Source organism: Bufo bufo, chromosome 7 (assembly GCF_905171765.1).
Source record: "Bufo bufo chromosome 7, aBufBuf1.1, whole genome shotgun sequence".
Lineage (NCBI taxonomy): Eukaryota > Metazoa > Chordata > Amphibia > Anura > Bufonidae > Bufo > Bufo bufo.
In genome coordinates, this window is record NC_053395.1 from 222929264 (window position 1) to 222950612 (window position 21349).

General features: G+C 47.6%; 1 protein-coding gene and 1 long non-coding RNA gene across 3 annotated transcripts in view; both read right to left on the reverse strand.

The window, feature by feature from the left end:
• Window positions 1–209: 209 nt before the first annotated feature.
• Window positions 210–1150, reverse strand: LOC121008631. The gene is made up of 2 exons (XR_005780612.1): window positions 938–1150; window positions 210–882 (listed from the first exon to the last, which is right to left on the reverse strand). It is a non-coding gene; the product is annotated as an uncharacterized LOC121008631 (long non-coding RNA).
• Window positions 1151–1256: 106 nt separating this feature from the next.
• TMBIM1 (transmembrane BAX inhibitor motif containing 1) overlaps window positions 1257–21349 on the reverse strand; it is a 30388-nt gene continuing 10295 nt past the window's right edge. For both annotated transcript variants that reach the window (XM_040441285.1, XM_040441286.1), the window contains exons 2-12: window positions 14341–14688; window positions 13929–14017; window positions 10171–10235; window positions 9437–9490; window positions 9307–9357; window positions 7409–7448; window positions 5008–5045; window positions 3511–3598; window positions 3116–3211; window positions 2085–2138; window positions 1257–1555 (exon numbers count right to left, since the gene is read on the reverse strand). In XM_040441285.1, coding sequence (XP_040297219.1) covers window positions 1409–1555; window positions 2085–2138; window positions 3116–3211; window positions 3511–3598; window positions 5008–5045; window positions 7409–7448; window positions 9307–9357; window positions 9437–9490; window positions 10171–10235; window positions 13929–14017; window positions 14341–14659 — 1041 coding nt within the window. In that variant the 5' untranslated portion in view covers window positions 14660–14688 and the 3' untranslated portion in view covers window positions 1257–1408. The remainder of the gene's footprint in view (window positions 1556–2084; window positions 2139–3115; window positions 3212–3510; window positions 3599–5007; window positions 5046–7408; window positions 7449–9306; window positions 9358–9436; window positions 9491–10170; window positions 10236–13928; window positions 14018–14340; window positions 14689–21349) is intronic.

Here is a 21349-nt window from a genome sequence, read left to right on the forward strand (position 1 = left end):
GTTGTAATGTGCAGCGTGTTCCAGACCTTCTCTATGTACAGGGATAAACAGTTTTTCTCCGTAAATATCATACAACGATACAGAATAAATGGCAGTTAAAAAAATATATGAATATACATCGGCAATGCTTGACCTATACATCACAACCAGCAGGGGGCGCTGCTCTGGAAAACTTATTTTTTTTCTCTGCCGGTATATGAAAAGGGTGCACTAGAAAGGAGAATATGTGACCTTTCAAAAATGAGGAAGCGCCCCCCCCCCCCCCTTCCCTATTCCTTTCTTTGGATTACTCATAATCTGACAACCCTTCATTGAAAGTCGGGGGCGGGTGTCGCCTTTCTCTGAGGTCTGCTGCCCCCCTTTGTCCTCTTCCTAGCAGTCCTTTGTAAACAAACTAAAGAGCATTTCCCCTTTAACAATATCCCAGACGCCCCACATCTTTAAGGGGTCCTCATCTGGCAAGTTGTTTAAATATTTAAATTTCACCCAGCTTTTCCAGGATCCTGAATGTCTAACTTGTCCAGTTCTCCAGGTTCCGTAAAAAAAAAAAAATATGGCTGTTTACTTTGGTAAAACAGCGCCACTCCCAGCTGCAGGTTGTGCCGGGTATTGTATGCCAACTCTATTGAGCGCAATGCCCCAAATAACCTGCAGGTGGGTGTGTAGCGCTGTTTCTGGACAATCCCTTTAATGCTACGCGAGTACATATTAACAACCAGTGCAAGCGGTGATGTCACCCAACTTTCCTAGAAACTGATAAAACAAACAAAAAAAAATGGTTGAATCGAAGCTTGAATTGCTTGCTAGATGAGGGCTTAAAGCTACTGGGGATTTGTGGGATTTACATTTTGCACCTCTTAGGTTTAAAGGGGCCCCTGGGACCTAGTCTACTTCAGGCCCATTAGCCAGGTACAAATAAAAAAAGGGCCCCTGGAACCTATTCTACTTTGGGGTCCATGCACCGGATAGAAAAAAGGGGCCCCTGTGACCTATTGTGTTTTGGGGCCCATGAGCTGGATACAAAAAGGAACTGGTTGTAATCAATCAGAAATAAAATTAAATCCCTTTCGGGGCGATCATAGGGATGAGCGAATAGACTTCGGATGAAATACTTCGACTTCGTTCTAATACTGTACAGTATTAGAATGTATTGGCTCCGGTGAGCCGAAGTTATTGCTCTCGCAAGACTTCGCGCAAGGACTTCATAAATTAATTTGTACTGTAAAAAAACAAACAATTTCCCAAACTCAGGTTCGGTTCCAAGTGGAGCCAATACATTCTAATACTGTACGGGGCTCCTGCTCCGTACAGTATCGAAACTAAGTTTTATGCGAATCAACTTCGGATGTTTCATCCGAAGTCAATTCGCTCATCCCTAGCGGTGACCACTCCGAGGCGGGAGGTCCTTCTACGTCCTGCTCCCCACAATCTGCAGCAGGTTAAGGAAGATGTAGACGATGTCGGTGTAGATCTTCATGGCGCCGTACACGTACTCCTCCGGGTTGATAGTGTGCTTCCGATTTCCGATCACCAGTTGGGTGTCGTAGGCCAGGAACTGTCATGGAGACGGGGTAAAAGAAATGAGATGATTGGACCGTGGAATAAAAAAAATAAAACAAAACAACGTAATTTACGAGATCTTTTTCTACAGGCCCTAAATAGCATACAAATCAGAGCTACACTGTGCATTTTTGATGCCATCTAAAAGGGAGTGTCTGGCAAGGTTATATATGTATATGTATGGAGCAGTAAGGGTTAAAAAAAAAACAATGCTCACCTCACTGATCCCCACCTGTGCCGTTCCAACGCTTATCGGGTCCCCTCTGGCCACGGCAGAGACACGCCTCGAACGTGGGGGACCTGATATCGGCAGCGGTGGGGGATCGGGGAGGTGAGTAATGCAATTATTATTTTTTTTAACCCATTCTGTCCCATATAGAAAAAAAGGGCAATCCCATCAGACAACCCTTTTAAGGTCTCCGTGTACATATCTAAACCATTCAGGGTTTGTGGAAAGCCACGTGACGCCACACCGCCTGGGAGCGCGAATGCGAAGGAAAGAAAACGGAAATGATAATACTAACCAAAGTGAAGACGACCGCCCCGATAGCAGCGTACAGCATATGTAGCCAGTATATCTGCACAAGACAAGGACAGAAGATCAGCTTACAGCAGGGACAGCCTGGTACTACAACCCCCACTATCTGCTACACACCAGTCAGAATAATCCGGCTCTTAAAGGGAGGAAGTCTAAAACTAGATATGTATTGAATTGCTGTAGACTCAATATATAGGGGCAGGTTACCCTTTAAACGAATTAAAGGGAATTGGTAAAACATAACTGCTTTCTTACATAATCAGCGCCACCCTCGTCCACAGGTTGTCTGTAGTATTACAGCTCACCCTCAATACCAGACACAACCTATGGAACAGTGTGGCGCTGTTTTTTGAAAGAAAGCAGCCACGTTTTTCTAAATTTGGACAACCCATTAAATTGCGGATTCCTCATCCTGAATAGCCAAGACAGGACACAATCGAAGGCTTTGGTCAGAGGAGAAAACCGCATCTTGTATTATTTTATATTATTCAATTTTTTAAAAAGTTTATGGAAAACTTTTTGTGGCGATTCCCTATCTGCCCAGCGGGTGGCGCAATTTATATATACAATATCCTATATTATTTTATTTTTGGAAATTCTACAAAAAAATAAAATAAAACTCTTGTGGCGATTCCCTATCTGTCCAGCATGTGGCGCTGTTTATATACAGTATATACAACATCCTATATTATTCTATTTAGGGAAATTATACCAAAAAACTCCTGTTGCGATTCCCTATGTGCCCAGCAGGTGGTGCTCATTATATACACACCATATCCTATATTTTTCATGACTGCTAATTTCAAATACTCAATGTCTTGTAGAAACCCTGTCAGCGTTCATGACCCCGGCTCGTTTCCTGTTTGCGTGCCACCGGTGAGCTTCTTCAAGACGCCATTAGAGGCGACCGCAGGGAGCAATCAGCAAAATCCCAGAGCTGCTTATTACAGCAGAAGTCGAGCAGCACACAGATCATCAGGACATGGCAGAATTACAAGCCTTCAGAGCCGTACTCACGTATTTAAATGACAGGACGATGGCGGTCACGATGCCCGTGATGAAGAGGACGATTCCCAGCACAGAGAAGAGTCCAGCGCAGGAAGTGAAGTCCACCTGTCAGAGGCGGCAGAAGAAAAAAAAATCAAAATCAAAATGAAAAGCCATTATTAAAGGGCTTCTTAAAGGGATTGTCCTGGGTTAGAAAAACACGTCTGCTTTCCCCAAGAAACAGCTCCACCCCTGTGCATAGGTTGTGTCTGGTACTGCAGCTCTATTTAAGTGAATACCACACACAACCTGCAGGCAGGGGTGGCGCTGTTTCTGGAAGAAAGCGGCCATGTTTTCCTAACAGTGGACAACCCCTTTAAGCAGGAAAGAACTACTGAACATGAGGGTTCTGAGGGCATTCGGACCTTAGTCTGGAAACAGAAGACGGTCACAGCGATGGTGACGATGGCCGTGATTCCCAGGCTGATCAGCACGGCCTTTGAGCTGTAGAAACTGAAAATAAAATAAAAATCACAGTGATTAACCCCTTGGCCATTACATGGATAGTCATCTTTTTGGTAATGAGAAGCCATGCAACCAGCAGTGTAAAGAATGGAGGTTTTGGACCCCAAGTCATGTAGATATTTCAATGGGTTTGTTCACTTTTTCTTAGAAAGCTGATGATGAGGAGTCGTGGACTCCCAGCAGTCAATTGTCACCTGTTGGGGGAACCCAATATCCCTACAGCGCCACCACAGGGGAAATTAAGCATTTCACCGGTCCCATTGAAATCTATAGGATGTCTGTAGACATTCCAGGTCCTCCAGAGAGAGTCACGCTCTTTGTTGCTGCCCTTAAAGGGGTTGTGCCACCAAAAAAATATTGTTCAGCACCTGCATCTAAATACTTTGTAATTACATGTATTTATAGCCAGTGAGCTAGTCAATAAAATGTATCTGTATAGCGCCACTTTGGTTACTGTGGTGCGAGACAGCTTTGCGTCTTCTTCAGGACGTCTCCTCAGTACTATAGAGGTCCCCATCTTAGAGGAGGTGAAGATCTCGCTCACCCCCATTTACAGGACATCATACAGTCGTTTCTGCAGGTTCTAAGGGGAAAAGTAGTAATCATGGGGGGCAGGCAAAGTTCCCTTCAGCTTAAAGTGGCTGATAACAGGGAACAAAAGATCACACTCGACGTCAGATGGAATAAGGAGAGACAAGAGGCTCTTGGTATAATGCTACTTTAAGAGAAGACATTTTTCTACCCTTTCATGGGAGGGGAACCAGGCTGCAGGCTTCTCTGTCCCTTTAACAAATGCTTTACTGTATATTTACAACACAGAGGTCTTGCTTTACAGCAGCAGTTTAAGTCTATGGGTAAGGGGTTTGTACTCGGAGTCTGGGGCCTAAATTTAGGGGTCTGGTCTGGGGTATGAATTTAGAGGGCCTGATTTGAGAGTCTGCGTTTAAGCGGTCTGTTTCTGGGTCTGTGTAGGGAGGCTTTACTTTAGGGAGTGTATTACTTTAGTGGGTCTGGGGGCTGTATTTATTCTGGGCTTTGACCTGGGTTCTTATTTAGGGTTCTGGTCTGGGGTCAGTTTTTATTTCTGTTTCTATAGAGGTTGGGGATGTCTGCGGAAGCGAAAGAGCCAAAGATCTCGGCAGTAAACTCTGCACTCTTCAGGAGAAGTCATCATGGCGGTCTGGGCCAGATGGAGAAGAAAACAAAGTGATGTTGACTACAGACATGGTGTGGCAGGGTGGCAACAGAAAACAAAGGGAGGCAAGGGGGAACAGTCCTGGGACTATGGTCTACTTAATCCGCCACAGCAACCACCAGTTACCGTAGGTCCACAAAATCCACAACCCCCCCAAATGCGGTTTATGTCAGTTTGAACGTAATAGCGACACGTCACTTACCTTGCAATTGTACCAGCCATAAAAGACATGGCGAGCGTCTGTGGAAAGAGAATATTTTATGACATAATTTGCATCAACTGAAGTTATCACGGAGGAGGGGCAGGAATCAAGATGGTGGGGGAGGGGGGCAAATTCAGAGCACATGTGGGGTCAAGAAGTGAGAAAAGGACACCAAGGTTAGAGGGACGGCCATGATAATGTCATGGACATTCCCGCGACAGGTGGCAGGAGATCGGTGAGACTGGCAACACCTGGTTTGATCTGACATGTTTTCCGTTTGGATCAAATGACGTCTGTGTTGTGTCTGGTGCTCGCCGCCCCTTCTTTCCCCAGGTGTGGCTATCAGGGTCATTTAACCTTCTCTATTTATAGTTGCTTCTCCCACAATGCTGTGCGGTTTATAGATTCTGTTTGATTTGTGGAGAGCTGGTGTGTGGATCTCGGCTGAGTTCCTGGTGCTTCCATTGCCTCTTTGAAGTTAAGTCTTTCCTTTCCCTTTTGTATTTTGTTTGAGTTCTGTGTGTTGCATTTCCCTATTGTTTGTATTAGGCCTGAAGGAGACTCCTGTTCGCCCTTCCTTTTGGATGAACACGTTGTCTCGTCCCTGCATTAGTACCAGGGTCCTATAGGGCTAGATAGGATTCTAGGTATTTCTGAGTATGAACTCACCTACCTCTGGGGTCTGTTCATACTGGTAGTCAGTCAGGATTTTGGTTAGGGTTTTCACTAGGAGGTGTCCATCTTCCTTCCCTAGTTCTCAGGCCTGATTCCCTGTTCCCCCTTACCTCCTATGCTTGATGTGGTGTTTCCCTCCCACACCGAAGCGTGACCAGGGCCGGCGCCACCAGTAAGGCGACTGAGGCAGTCGCCTAGGGCGCCATTTAGCAGGGGGCGCCCGGCGCCCGCTGCGGTAGAAAAAAAAAAAAAGTTGCTTATATAAGTTCGGGCGGCCGGCGGCGCCCCTCATGCGGCGCCGCCTGAGCGGCTGAGGCTGAGCGCTTGCCGCTCTAAAGAATCCTGCCTGCGCCTGCTCTGTGCTGTTGTTAATGTAGCGTGGCCGAGGTGTGTTCGGTCCGCGGTACAGGAGCTCGGCCACGCTACACTAGAGGTGGGGCGTGGGGGTAGAATAAGAGTGACAAGGGGGGAGGGGGGTGGAAATAATGAGAGTGAAAAGGGAGGGGGGGGATGGTGGAAATAATGAGAGTGACAAGGGAGAGGGGGGGTGGAAATAATGAGAGTGACAAGGGAGGGGGGGGTGGAAATAATGAGAGTGACAAGGGAGAGGGGGGGTGGAAATAATGAGAGTGACAAGGGAGGGGGGGTGGAAATAATGAGAGTGACAAGGGAGAGGGGGGTGGAAATAATGAGAGTGACAAGGGAGGGGGGGGGGGTGGAAATAATGAGAGTGACAAGGGAGAGGGGGGGTGGAAATAATGAGAGTGACAAGGGAGGGGGGGTGGAAATAATGAGAGTGACAAGGGAGAGGGGGGGTGGAAATAATGAGAGTGACAAGGGAGGGGGTGGAAATAATGAGTGACAAGGGAGAGGGGGGAATAATAAGTGTGACAAGGGAGGGGGGGGGGAGAGAGTGACAAGGGAGGGGGGGGATAATGAGAGTGACAAGGGAGGGGGGTGGAAATAATGAGAGTGACAAGGGAGGGGGGGGGAATAATGAGTGTGACAAGGGAGGGGGGGGGGGGAGAGAGTGACAAGGGAGGGGGGGGAGAGAGTGACAAAGGAGGGAGGGGGGGGATAGAGTGACAAGGGAGTCCCCAGAGCCAGACTGCAGCCAGAGTCCAGATCATCTTATTGTCCTGGTGGTCAGTAGACAATGCAATATGTTTATCATGTAATTGTTTAGCTATTAATACTGCATTGGAAAATAATTTACCTCACATTTAGGGTCCATTCACACATCCGTGTGTGTTTTGCGGATCCACAAAACACAGACAGCGGCAATGTGCGGTCCGCACTTTGCGGACCGCACATTGCCGGCACTATTGCGGACAAGAATAGGACATGTTCTATTTTTTTCAGGATCGGAATTGCGGATCCGGGTCCGCAATTCCGGATCGGGGCCGTACATTCCGTTCCGCAAAAAGAGACGGCTACAAGAAGCTGGAGATTAACCCCAAGGGAAACATAGGAGTTCTTTTAATTTAAAAGCTGAGAAAGGGGTGGAACATGATATGGGCAGATAATCTGATAAGGGGGGGGGGGGGGGGGGGGGCGGCAATTTTTATCTTGCCTAGGGCGGCAAAAATAAATCCTTGCCCCGGCCGTGAGCGTGACAGATAATAACCAATTCATTTCTTGAAAGTGATTTCTGCTGCCATCACTCTGGGGCCCCATAGCTACTTGTTGGGCCCCTGCTTTCCCTACTTGCCACAGCCATACTCACAAATAAGGTCAGAAGAATCACGTTCCATGGGAAGCGTCTCCTGCAGATAAAGCAGATGCAGCATTAAAGGGATTGTCCCACTAAAAATATTCTACAGTTTTCACACCAGCCCCTGGATCTGAATACTTTTGTAATTACATGTAATAAAAAATTGAGCATAGCCACTGTGTTATTCAATAAAATTTTCGTATTTCTTCTCAGGATCAGTACAGGATAAGTAATGGGAGGGAAGGAATGCAAATAAGCTCTTAACAAGCTCTGCCTCTAATGCCACCAGATGTAAGGCAGCTATCCTATAAGTCAATGTTCAGCTATTAGAATAGGCCTTCAAAGATGACTTGGATATAAAATAAGCCAGCACCTCATCTGCAGACAGCTGTTTCAGGGTGATTGCCCCTCATCAGTGCAGAGCAGAGAGCACTGGCTTAACTGGGTGAGAGGCCTGGGTCAGAGCAAGGGGGGAACTAACTCTCCTTAGGGAGGGAGCACCTTAAATCAGTGTGAGGAGACTTATGGGCCATACATGCTCCTCTGGAATTCTTGTTAAGAGCTCATTTACATTCCTTCCCTCCCAGAATTCCAGAGGAGCATGTATGGCCTATAAGTCTCCTCGCACTGATTAAGGTGCTCCCTCCCTAAGGAGAGCTAGTTCCCCCCTTTCTCAGATAAGTAATGTAATGTATGTACACAGTGACTGCACCAGCAGAATAGTGAGTGCAGCTCTGGAGTATAATACAGGATGTAACTCAGGATCAGTACAGGATAAGTAATGTATGTACACAGTGACTGCACCAGCAGAATAGTGAGTGCAGCTCTGGAGTATAATACAGGATGTAACTCAGGATCAGTACAGGATAAGTAATATAATGTATGTACACAGTGACTCCACCAGCAGAATAGTGAGTGCAGCTCTGGAGTATAATACAGGATGTAACTCAGGATCAGTACAGGATAAGTAATGTATGTACACAGTGACTGCACCAGCAGAATAGTGAGTGCATCTCTGGAGTATAATACAGGATGTAACTCAGGATCAGTACAGGATAAGTAATGTAATGTATGTACACAGTGACTGCACCAGCAGAATAGTGAGTGCAGCTCTGGAGTATAATACAGGATGTAACTCAGGATCAGTACAGGATAAGTAATGTATGTACACAGTGACTGCACCAGCAGAATAGTGAGTGCAGCTCTGGAGTATAATACAGGATGTAACTCAGGATCAGTACAGGATAAGTAATGTATGTACACAGTGACTGCACCAGCAGAATAGTGAGTGCAGCTCTGGAGTATAATACAGGATGTAACTCAGGATCAGTACAGGATAAGTAATATAATGTATGTACACAGTGACTCCACCAGCAGAATAGTGAGTGCAGCTCTGGAGTATAATACAGGATGTAACTCAGGATCAGTACAGGATAAGTAATGTATGTACACAGTGACTGCACCAGCAGAATAGTGAGTGCATCTCTGGAGTATAATACAGGATGTAACTCAGGATCAGTACAGGATAAGTAATGTAATGTATGTACACAGTGACTGCACCAGCAGAATAGTGAGTGCAGCTCTGGAGTATAATACAGGATGTAACTCAGGATCAGTACAGGATAAGTAATGTATGTACACAGTGACTGCACCAGCAGAATAGTGAGTGCAGCTCTGGAGTATAATACAGGATGTAACTCAGGATCAGTACAGGATAAAAAATGTATCTACACAGTGACTGCACCAGCAGAATAGCGAGTGCAGCTCTGGAGTATAATACAGGATGTAACTCTGGATCAGTACAGGATAAGTAATGTATGTACACAGTGACTCCACCAGCAGAATAGTGAGTGCAGCTCTGTAGTGTATATACTGAATATAAAAGCTTGAAAATGTGATCGGAGACTCACCTTGGCCCCTGACAGCAGGCCAGAACAATGTATGTAACAAAGAACACCGCACTGTGGAGTAGAAGAGTAGAATGAAGTCCCTGCTATCGGGCATACAGGACATATGCGATGAGGAGAGATGTATACTCACTAGGATACATAGTAAACAGCCGGATTCTTTCTTACAAACTTGGACAAGGGCTCCCTGCACAAGACACACACAGAGGACAATTACAAACATTAGTGCAATCTGCAGAGCACAGAATACATCAGTCCCATCAGTCCCAGCCCCGGGGGTCACAATGTAAGTTAGACACATATTTACGGGATTGCCCATATTTGGGGCTAAATGGGGCTAAACCATTAAAAGCTATAGACACCTTTGGGGCAATATTTTTTCATTATTGCAGTCTACTCATTTTGGGATAAAAGTTATTTACTCCACAGCTCCCAGTTCCAGCGAATCTACAGACGACTGCTTTCTGCTTCACAGTGAATCCGTCCGACAGCTGCATCCCTTATCCCTAAACCCCTGACGGCTCATAAACACTACATTCTAATTGATACGATTTCAGCTATAATGAGTGTTTATGAGCTGCTTGTAAAGTACAGATAAGAGCTGCAGATCGAGCCATCAGAGCAGCTCTCTGACGGATTCAGCGGGAAGCAGAAAGCAGTGGTGGGCAGAGGCACTGAAAGCGAAGCCTGTAGAGAAAAAACTGGCGAAAATTGTTAATAATAAGCAAATAAAAAATTATTTTAGCCAAAAATGATTAGAATGCAATAATAAAATAAATGTCTATAAATCCTCTTCACAAGGACACAGGAAGAGAATGGGATGGGATATGGCGCTGGACACCTTATCCGATAGGAGATGAAACCTACACGTAGGTGAAGATGGCGACAATTCCCACCGTGACCAGTAACTGCAGCGCAATGATGGAGTATACCTGAAAGACATGGACATGAGGTTGGGGGTCAGACAACATAGCGCGGTGAATGCAATGAGTCCATGTACAGCCAGTCTCCTGACTGTACAGTATAAGGCTTATTGCACACGACAGTATATTTTCACGGTCCGCAAAACGGGGTCCCGTTTTTCCGTGATCCGTGACCGTTTTTTCGTCCGTGGGTCTTCCTTGATTTTTGGAGGATCCACGGACATGAAAAAAAAGTCGTTTTGGTGTCCGCCTGGCCGTGCGGAGCCCAACGGATCTGTCCTGAATTACAATGCAAGTCAATGGGGACGGATCCGTTTGACGTTGACACAATATGGTGCCATTTCAAACGGATCCGTCCCTATTGACTTTCAATGTAAAGTCTGGAGTCCCTTTTATACCATCGGATCGGAGTTTTCTCCAATCCGATGGTATATTTTAACTTGAAGCGTCCCCATCACCATGGGAACGCCTCTATGTTAGAATATACTGTCGGATATGAGTTAGATCGTGAAACCTCATTTCCGACAGTATATTCTAACACAGAGGTGTTCCCATGGTGATGGGGACGCCTCTAGTTAGAATATACTACAACTGTGTACATGACTGCCCCCTGCTGCCTAGCAGCATCCGATCTCTTACAGGGGGCCGTGATCAGCACAATTAACCCCTCAGGTGCCGCACCTGAAGGGGTTAATTGTACTATCATATCCCCCTGTAAGAGATCAGGGCTGCCAGGCAGCAGGGGGCAGACCCCCCCCCCCCCCTCCCCAGTTTAAATATCATTGGTGGCCAGTGCGGCCCCCCCCCTTCCTCCCTCTATTGTAATAATTCGTTGGTGGCACAGTGTGCGCCCCCCCCGCCCCCCCCCTTCCTCCCTCTATTGTAATAATTCGTTGGTGGCACAGTGTGCGCCCCCCCCCTTCCTCCCTCTATTGTAATAAATCGTTGGTGGCACAGTGTGCGCCCCCCATCGGCCCCCCTCCCTCTATAGCATTAACAACATTGGTGGCCAGTGTGCGGCCTCCCATCTCCCCCCCGATCATTGGTGGCAGCGGGTTACTAGCAATAATACAATAGTAAAAGATTCATACTTACCTGGGAGCTGCAATGTCTGTGTCCGGCCGGGAGCTCCTCCTACTGGGAAGTGACAGTTCATTTAGCAATGCGCCGCACAGACCTGTCACTTACCAGTAGGTGGAGCTCCCGGCCGGACACGAACATCGCAGCAGCAGGTAAGTATGAATCTTCTACTATTGTACTATTGCTAAGTAACCATGGCAACCAGGACTGTAGTAGCGTCCTGGTTGCCATGGTTACCGATCGGAGCCCCAGCGATTAAACTGGGACTCCGATCGGAACTCCGCTGCCACCAATGATGGGGGGGGGAGATGGGAGGCCACACACTGGCCACCAATGTTGTTAATGCTATAGAGGGAGGGGGGGCCGATGGGGGGCGCACACTGTGCCACCAACGAATTATTACAATAGAGGGAGGGGGGGGTCGCACTGGCCACCAACCTATTATTACAATAGAGGGGGGGGGGCCGCACTGGCCACCAATGATATTCAAACTGGGGAGGGGGGGGGGGGTCTGCCCCCTGCTGCCTGGCAGCCCTGATCTCTTACAGGGGGATATGATAGTACAATTAACCCCTTCAGGTGCCGCACCTGAAGGGGTTAATTGTGCTGATCACGGCCCCCTGTAAGAGATCGGGTGCTGCCAGGCAGCAGGGGGCAGTCTTGTACACAGTTTGTAGTGTATTCTAACTAGAAGCGTCCCCATCACCATGGGAACGCTTCTGTGTTAGAATATACTGTCGGATCTGAGTTTTCACGAAGTGAAAACTTAGATCTGAAAAAGCTTTTATGCAGACGGATCTTTGGATCCGTCTGTATTAAAGTAACCTACGGCCACGGATCACGGAAACGGATGCCAATCTTGTGTGCATCCGTGTTCTTTCACGGACCCATTGCCTTGAATGGGTCCGTGAACCGTTGTCCGTCCAAAAAATAGGACAGGTCATATTTTTTTGACGGACAGGATACACGGATCACGGTCTCGGCTGCAAAACGGTGCATTTTCCGTCAATGGGTCCGCGAAAAAAAAACGGAAAACGGCACAACGGCCACGGGTGCACACAACGGTCGTGTGCAGGAGGCCTAAAGCCGTATTCCGCAGTGTGTTATGGTCATGGAACCCGGACCCCCAGTAATTCTACAGATCTGGGCTCAGATTGAACCCTACGGTGATCCAAGTTCCGCTCACATCAGATGGGGGCGTCTGGATCTTGAAGCCGTAATACAGATGGTAAAATATCGAGGCATTGCAACTAATCGGATCAGACCTTACAATGCGATATGATGACACACATGGTGACCATGAAGCGCCAGCCCCCACCACCAGCACAGTCCGTGGACCCAGGGGTGCACCTAGCCTTTCTGCTGCCTGAGGCGAAAACGTAAACATCGCCCCCGCCCCAAATGCCAATTTCTTAACCTAACCCCTTTGCCACAATGAAAGCGCTCATTGCCCATGGCTCTTCCGCTGCCCCCCTCTTGCCTCCACCTGGTGCTGCCTAAGGCAATCGCCTCACCTGGCCTCATTTGTGGTGCACCCCTGCCTGAACCTGACACCATCAGGTCTGAGCATGCTTAAGGGTTGTCCAGGATCTACAAAACGGGACTACCGGCTTCATAAAACGGTACCGCTCTTGTCCACAGGACTTCTATGGAGCAGAGCTGCAATACCAGACATAACCTATAGACAGTGGTGGCGCTATGTTTGGAAGAAAGCAGCAATGTTCTCTTAGGCTCCATTCACACGTCCGTGGTGTGTTGCGGACCCGCAAATTGCAGATCCGCAACACACCCGCCCGGCACCCCTATAGAAATGCCTATTCTTGTCCGCAAGCTGCGGACAAGAATAGGACATGTTCTATCTTTTGCGGAGCTGCGGACCTGAAGATCGGGGCCGCGCTCCGCAAATGCGGATGCTGACAGCACACTGTGTGCTGTCCGCATCCATTCCATCCCCATAGAAAATGAATGGGTCCGCACCCGTTCTGCAAAATTGCGGAACGGTTGCGGACCCATTTGCGGACATGTGAATGGAGCCTTATCCTGGACAACCCCTTCAATTACTAAATTATGCAATTACTCATTTCCTTTTAATATATTACACAGATACTTCAATTTGCATTTAGAGGAAGCTAAATTATTATTTAATTAATCTAATATTTTATACACTAGGAATTGTAGACTTTTGCAACCAAATTTGTTTATTACTCAAAAGCCTGTGAAAAATGAAGCAACTTTTCCAACAGTCTTGATTAAAAATATCCTTCCATTATATGTATACAGCTTCTATATAGACTATTGTGTCTCCATGGTTACAGACTACAAACAAACCCGGTGTAGTCAGGTGCTGCAGTCATGTGTTACTCTGGTCTCTTTGTCGTCTGTAGATTATCAGGAAGAGGGAGTGGAGTAACATATGACCCCAGGATCAGACAACACAGGCTTTGTTTGAGCTTTTCATCAAGATGACCTAAAATCATGTAGACACATTTAATATCTTGCACTTTAGATACATTTATTATCAATGTGTTTATACAGCAGAAGCCGCCATTAGGGGTCATTCTCTGCACCCCACCTCGGCTTCTCATTCCCTGGTAGATAACGTTAATTATGACCCAAGCTCACCTTGCGGAGGAACGAGTGACGTACGGCTTTGTCATCCCAGGAACCAAACTGCCCTTCCCCGTCAGTTGTGTTGTATATACTGGAATCACCTACGTGTGAGATGACAAAAATTATCATAACTGGTCAAAAAGTTACTTGTGGTCCGGTACATCTCACCCTAATGGCATAAGTGGTAAGCACTGGGCCAACAAGTCCTCCTCCTGTGTCTTCTGCCATTTTTACCCCAATCTGGTTATAGAAATGGGCAGAGAAGAACCACCCCATACATCAGCATACATACAGGGGTGGACTTTACCACCATGCAAACCAAGCAAATGCTCGACATACTGCCGGTATAGCCGTAGTGCAGTAGAAGAAGTGTCCAGGCAAAGGAAGCCCCCAGAAATGCAAAATCTGCCCCAGCACATCTTACCTGGGTTGAGTGGGATATTCGGAAGCATTGGCATCACCACCGGCTTGGGAGGCTCATTACGTCCAGGTTCTGGATAACCCCCAGGCTGAGGGTACCCGCCAGGTTGAGGCTGTCCGTAGAAATCACCAGGCGGTCCATATGGGGGAGGATAGCCTCCTGGCTGTGGGTAACCACTAGGAGGATATCCACCAGGTTGAGGGTATCCACCAGGTTGAGGGTATCCACCAGGTTGAGGGTATCCACCAGGTTGAGGGTATCCACCAGGTTGATTTAATGGGTCTCGATCATTGTACGGCGGAGGGGCACTGGGATAGGACATGGCTGCAAGTCAATCACCAAACTTCACTCCTAAAGGAAGAAGAGAAGGAATTTTTATTTTTATTATATTTATTATTTTTTTAAGGCTATGTACTCCTTTGGGGGCATTTTTATTATTATTATTATTGCATTGTACTCCTTTTGAGCTAAAAATATATTTTATTTTATATATTTTTCAATTGTTCTTTATTAAAAATATGGAGTACTTTTTTCTGTACAGAGCTGAGATGCTCTAGAAGCAGCCTCTGGATTTTCTCTCTTTTCTGTCATCTGGGGAGCAGACGAACTCTTATCTCTGCTCTCTGACTTTATAAACACTCATTAAAGACTTATCTTACTGATAAGAATGTGACTTAAATAAGTGTTTATGACCTTTCAGTAATTTACAGATGAGGGTTATTAGATGACTGGTGTTCCGTGATATTTCCCTACCCGTGAAGTTTCCCTACCCTCGTCACTTCCTGTTGTGACGCGGGTGCACAGGACATGATGTTCCCAGCTTTGGAAGGAGGTGTGCAGCGCCGCGCAGGTGTACAACAACGGGGTAGGGAAATTTCACACCAGAGTTGGGGAGAAGGGGCCACATAATGCGCTTGCGCCTTACCTCTCAGCTGGACACCAGCTGACACTGCGCATGCGCCGGGAGCCTCCCCAGCAGTTAGAGGGTAGGGAAAAATTACAGGCCAGTGCACAAGCGCGGCTTACTTTTCTTCTCGGGATACACCGCGCGTGCGCACCAGCGGACAGGGAGATCTCTTATACCGAACATCCATCCAATGACCGTGCCTGCGCAGTGTGGGGGTAGGGAGATCTGATGGCCATTTGTTCTGTTAAATCTCCCTACCACTCACTGCGCACGCGCGTTGTCTGATCATCTGGAGCGAGCTGAGAGGCAAGGCACAAGCGCATTAGGTGGCCCCTTCTCCCCAACTCTGGTGTGAAATTTCCCTATCCCGTCGTTGTGTGCCTGCGCGGCACACCTCCTTCCAAAGCTGGGAACGCCATGTCCGGTGCGGCCGCGTCACAACAGGAGGTGACGAGGGTAGGGAAATTTCATGGGTAGGGGAAATATCACGGAACACCGGCACAGAGTGAAAGTGAAAGTACTAGTCACATGGAGAAAATCAGCTCTTTATAAAAAATGTTGAGCCATTCTGTGACAAAGGCCAATTGAAAAAGTGTTTTTTTTAACCAAAAATGAGTAAAATGCAGTCATGAACAAAAAATTGCCTCTGAAGGTGTACATAGCCTTTAAAGTCTACAGCTTTGTGTCTACAGCTCTCATGCAGTACTGTGCATCTCCATGGGTACAGACTACAGACAAACCCTACGTCTGATCAGTCATGTGATAAGCGACAATTTCTGCTCCTTCTTCTTGATAATTTACAGGAAACTATATTTAATCAGGACCGAGTAAGAAATTCAATCTGATAAGAAGGATGCAAGACATTTCCCGAGGTCTTAGTACCATGCACACAATAATGGTTGTACGAGTTCATCTCCACTGGTATAAATATTGGCACACACGACAGAGATAACACAATGAGATTCCAGGGACGTGTGTCAAAGACGAACTCCGCACTGCTACATCCTGAAAAAGCCAGCACTGCTACATCCTGACAAAGCCAGCACTGCTACATCCTGACAAAGCCAGCACTGCTACATCCTGACAAAGCCAGCACTGCTACATGCGAGTATACATTGAGGTCCGATTCTGGGCCGTGCAGTCCTCTAGACGACAAGTCTTGCTGCTTCCCTGTGCACAGGGGGCTGGAGATGGCGCCGAACCAATCCCAGGCTTCTTATGGAGATGGTTATATATAAACTTCCCAGAATTAATGACAAGAATGTGAATGAGGCAGATACGAGGCGGCGGGAGCCCTGAGCACGGTCACAGACAACATGTACAATCACATGCAGATCAACACACAACACAGAGAAGCAATGCCTGCAGCAGTACTGAGCCTATAGGTATGGGAACAGGGCTCACACCGGGCCCCAGGGTCATAGGGCCTGAGGTGGTAATGTATAAAGAGTCACTTCCATACCGACAGTCCTTCACCCTCTCATACTACCTGCAAAATCATAGGAAATATTGAGCTGCACTCCCCAAATCAACGCACCCATATGCTCTAACATCTCAAAGTTTCTGTGAGATTTCCAGGACCGCAAGGCACACCGGGGAGGAGCTCTCTGACCGCAAGGCACACCGGGGAGGAGCTCTCTGACCGCAAGGCACACCGGGGAGGAGCTCTCTGACCGCAAGGCACACCGGGGAGGAGCTCTCTGACCGCAAGGCACACCGGGGAGGAGCTCTCTGACCGCAAGGCACACCGGGGAGGAGCTCTCGGACCGCAAGGCACACCGGGGAGGAGCTCTCGGACCGCAAGGCACACCGGGGAGGAGCTCTCGGACCGCAAGGCACACCTGGGAGGAGCTCTCGGACCGCAAGGCACACCGGGGAGGAGCTCTCGGACCGCAAGGCACACCGGGGAGGAGCTCTCGGACCGCAAGGCACACCGGGGAGGAGCTCTCGGACCGCAAGGCACACCGGGGAGGAGCTCTCGGACCGCAAGGCACACCGGGGAGGAGCTCTCTGACCGCAAGGCACACCGGGGAGGAGCTCTCTGACCGCAGGGCACACCGGGGAGGAGCTCTCTGACCGCAAGGCACACCGGGGAGGATCTTGCTGCTTGTGTTCCTGACATTTTTTTCACTAATCAGAGCATTCACTAGAATGAGCAATGTGCTATGAGGCAGTGAACTGTAACGTAACGAGTTGTTCCCTGGTGTCATTATCATGTCGAAACAATGCCGGAGTTGTACGTACAGTCTCTTCCTGGCACAGATCTGGTGTCGCCCTCATACAGGAATGAATGACACACCACTAGAGGGGGATCCGTGGGTGACACACCTTTGGGGGGGGGGGGGGAAATCCGTGGGTGACACACCGCTGGGGGGGGTTTTACGTGGATGACACACCGCTAGGGGGGGGATCTGGGGGAAACGATGGGTGACACACCGCTAGGGGGGGGATCTGGGGGAACCGTGGGTGACACACCGCTAGGGGGGGGATCCATGGGTGACACACCGCTAGGGGGGGGATCCATGGGTGACACACCGCTAGGGGGGGGGATCCGTGAGTGACACACTGCTAGGGGGGGGGGGATCCGTGGGTGACATACCGCTAGGGGGGGGGATCCATGGGTGACATTCCGCTAGGGGGGGGGGATCCGTGGGTGACATTCCGCTAGGGGGGGGGGGATCCGTGGGTGACATTCCGCTAGGGGGGGGATCTGTGGGTGACATTCCGCTAGGGGAGGGGGATCCGTGGGTGACATTCCGCTAGGGGAGGGGGATCCGTGGGTGACACATTGCTAAAGGGGGGGGAAACACTCATACATATTGGGGATCTGTGTATGATACATCGTTATGCGGGGACTCTTCATAAATCTCCAGGCACAATGATTATACATTGATACAAATTCTTATTTTGTATCTTTTTTTCCTGAATAGTAAACATCGCTGACACAGAATGACTAAGGAAACTACAGAACTCGTCTGCCAAGGCAGGACAGACTATCAGGGGTTAAACTAATAACTGACAGCCAGGACTTCCCTGATATATGACTCAGGAGCTTCTGACAGAACAGGCTGGGGAAGAGAGATTGTGAGTCACAAATAATGACCCCCCCCCCCCCCCCCCCCCGGTTAAGGGGGAGCTCTTCTCCAATCACACAGGAAGCAAAGTCAAAATCCTGATGGCAGCACCACCAGATTCTCCAGTCAGTAAAATGTCTTCACTTTGGGTATAAATGGAGAAGAATATAAGAAAGAACTCAAAATCAGTGAAGGTGAAAGAGAAAATTGACACAGTGAGGATGGAGTTTAAAGTGCCCAACCTTAAATACCTGAAAACTGTCTAGCAGCAATCAGCAGCAAGCTTTCCACAATCTGCAGTATACCTCAGAGCTGCACTCACAATTTTACTGCCATTGGAAACAGTACATGGTAGATGTATGGTAGACTCCATACTAGCATCCTAGTGAAGCTCCTAAAAATGCAGGCAGGAAATTTATTTTCCATACATCAAATGTACAGAGCTTGCTGTAATGATGGCCCTTACCAGAATGCAAGTCACCAGAGCAATCTCTGTGTAGACATTGAACAAGCAGGGGCGGATTGACCATAGACCCTACAGAGAAGTTTCCCGGTGGGCCAATGCCCAGGGGAGCACTCAAACCCTCTTGATGGCCACAGGTGAGGTATATAATGATCTGATGTTCAACGGCCAAAGGTGCCCTCCTGAACTCAACTGCGATACAGTTGAATACTGTGGTTGGGGGCGGCAGTATTTTGTGCTGCCCTGTGGTATTTGGTTCTGCTGGGGCGATATTCTGCGATGCACTACGGTATTACTGGTCCCGCCTACTTATTTTGTCCGGTCTTCTGTCAATTTGGACCCACCTACAACATGAGGCCACTTTTAGGTTTTTTTTTCCCAGGGCCACTTTAAGTTCCCAACCTGCCCCTGTGAACAAGTAAGGAATGCTGAAAGATTTCAGCCCTGAAACATGCAGAATCTAAATCAGGAATAGTAATGTAATGCATGTTACTCTACCAGCAGAATAGTGAGTGCAGCTCTGGAGTATAATACAGGATGTAACTCAGGATCAGTACAGGATAAGTAATGAAATTTATGTACACAGTGACTGCACCAGCAGAATAGTGAGTGCAGCTCTGGAGTATAATACAGGATGTAACTCAGGATCAGTACAAGATAAGTAATGTATGTACACAGTGACTCCACCAGCAGAATAGTGAGTGCAGCTCTGGAGTATAATACAGGATGTAACTCAGGATCAGCACAGGATAAGTAATGTATGTACACAGTGACTGCACCAGCAGAATAGCGAGTGCAGCTCTGGAGTATAATACAGGATGTAACTCAGGATCAGTACAGGATAAGTAATGTATGTACACAGTGACTGCACCAGCAGAATAGTGAGTGCAGCTCTGGAGTATAATATAGGATGTAACTCGGGATCAGTACAGGATAAGTAATGTAATGTATGTACACAGTGACTGCACCAGCAGAATAGTGAGTGCAGCTCTGGAGTATAATACAGGATGTAACTCAGGATCAGTACAGGATAAGTAATGTATGTACACAGTGACTGCACCAGCAGAATAGTGAGTGCAGCTCTGGAGTATAATACAGGATGTAACTCAGGATCAGTACAGGATAAGTAATGTATGTACACAGTGACTGCACCAGCAGAATAGTGAGTGCAGCTCTGGAGTATAATACAGGATGTAACTCAGGATCAGTACAGGATAAGTAATGTATGTACACAGTGACTGCACCAGCAGAATAGTGAGTGCAGCTCTGGAGTATAATACAGGATGTAACTCAGGATCAGTACAGGATAAGTAATGTATGTACACTCTGTGGTTATAAGGGAAAATAATAGCATTCTGAATACAGAATGCAAAGTAAAATAGCGCTGGAGGGATTAAAAAAAATAAAAAATAATTTAACTCACCTTAGTCCACTTGATCGCAAAGCCCGGCTTCTCGTCTGTCTCTTTTGTAGAACTGGACCTGTGGTGACGTCACTCCGGTCATCACATGATCCTTCACATGATCTTTTACCATGGTGATGGATCATGTGACGGACCATGTGATGAGCGAAGTGACGTCACCACAGGTCCTGTTCCTCAACACAGCTAAAATGAAGACAGAAGAGATGCCGGCTTCGCGAACAAGTGTATTAAGGTGAGTTAAATAATTTTTTTATTTATTTTTAACCCCTCCAGCCCTATTGTACTAAGCATTCTGTATTCAGAATGCTATTATTTCCCCTTATAACCATGTTATAAGGGGAAATAATAATGATCGGGTCTCCATCCCGATCGTCTCCTAGCAACCGTGCGTGAAAATCGCACCACATCCGCACCTGCTTGCGGATGCTTGCGATTTTCACGCAACCCCATTCATTTCTATGGGGCCTGAGTTACGTGAAAAACATACAAAGAGGAGCATGCTGCGATTTTCACGCAACGCACAAGTGATGCGTGAAAATCACCGCTCATGTGAACAGCCCCATAGAAATGAATGGGTCGGTATTCAGTGCGGGTCCAATGCGTTCACCACCCGCATCGCATCCGCGCGGAATACTCGCCCGTGTGAAAGGGGCCTTAGGCTACTTTCACACTTGCGGTAGAGTGATCCGGCAAAACGTATGCCAACTGATTTGTCTTAAAAATGCCTGATCAGTCAGAAAAATGCATTGGAATGCCGGATCCGTCTTTCCGGTGTCATCCGGCAAAACAGATCTAGCATTTATTTTTCTCACCTTTTTTTCGGTCTACACATGCGCAGACCGGAAGGACGGATCCGGCACTAAGGGTACTTTCACACTTGCGTCTTTCAGTGCCGGAAATGAACTGATCAGTTTTATCCCCATGCGTTCTAAATGGAGAGTAATCCGTTTAGGATGCATCAGGATGTCTTCAGTTCAGTCTTTTTGACTGATCAGGCAAAAGATAAAACCGCGGCATGCTACGGTTTTATCTCCGGCCAAAAAAACGGAAGACTTGCCTGAATGCCGGATCCGGCATTTTTTTCCCATAGGAATGTATTAGGCGACTTTCACACTAGCGTTTTTGCTGGATCCGGCAGGGTTCAG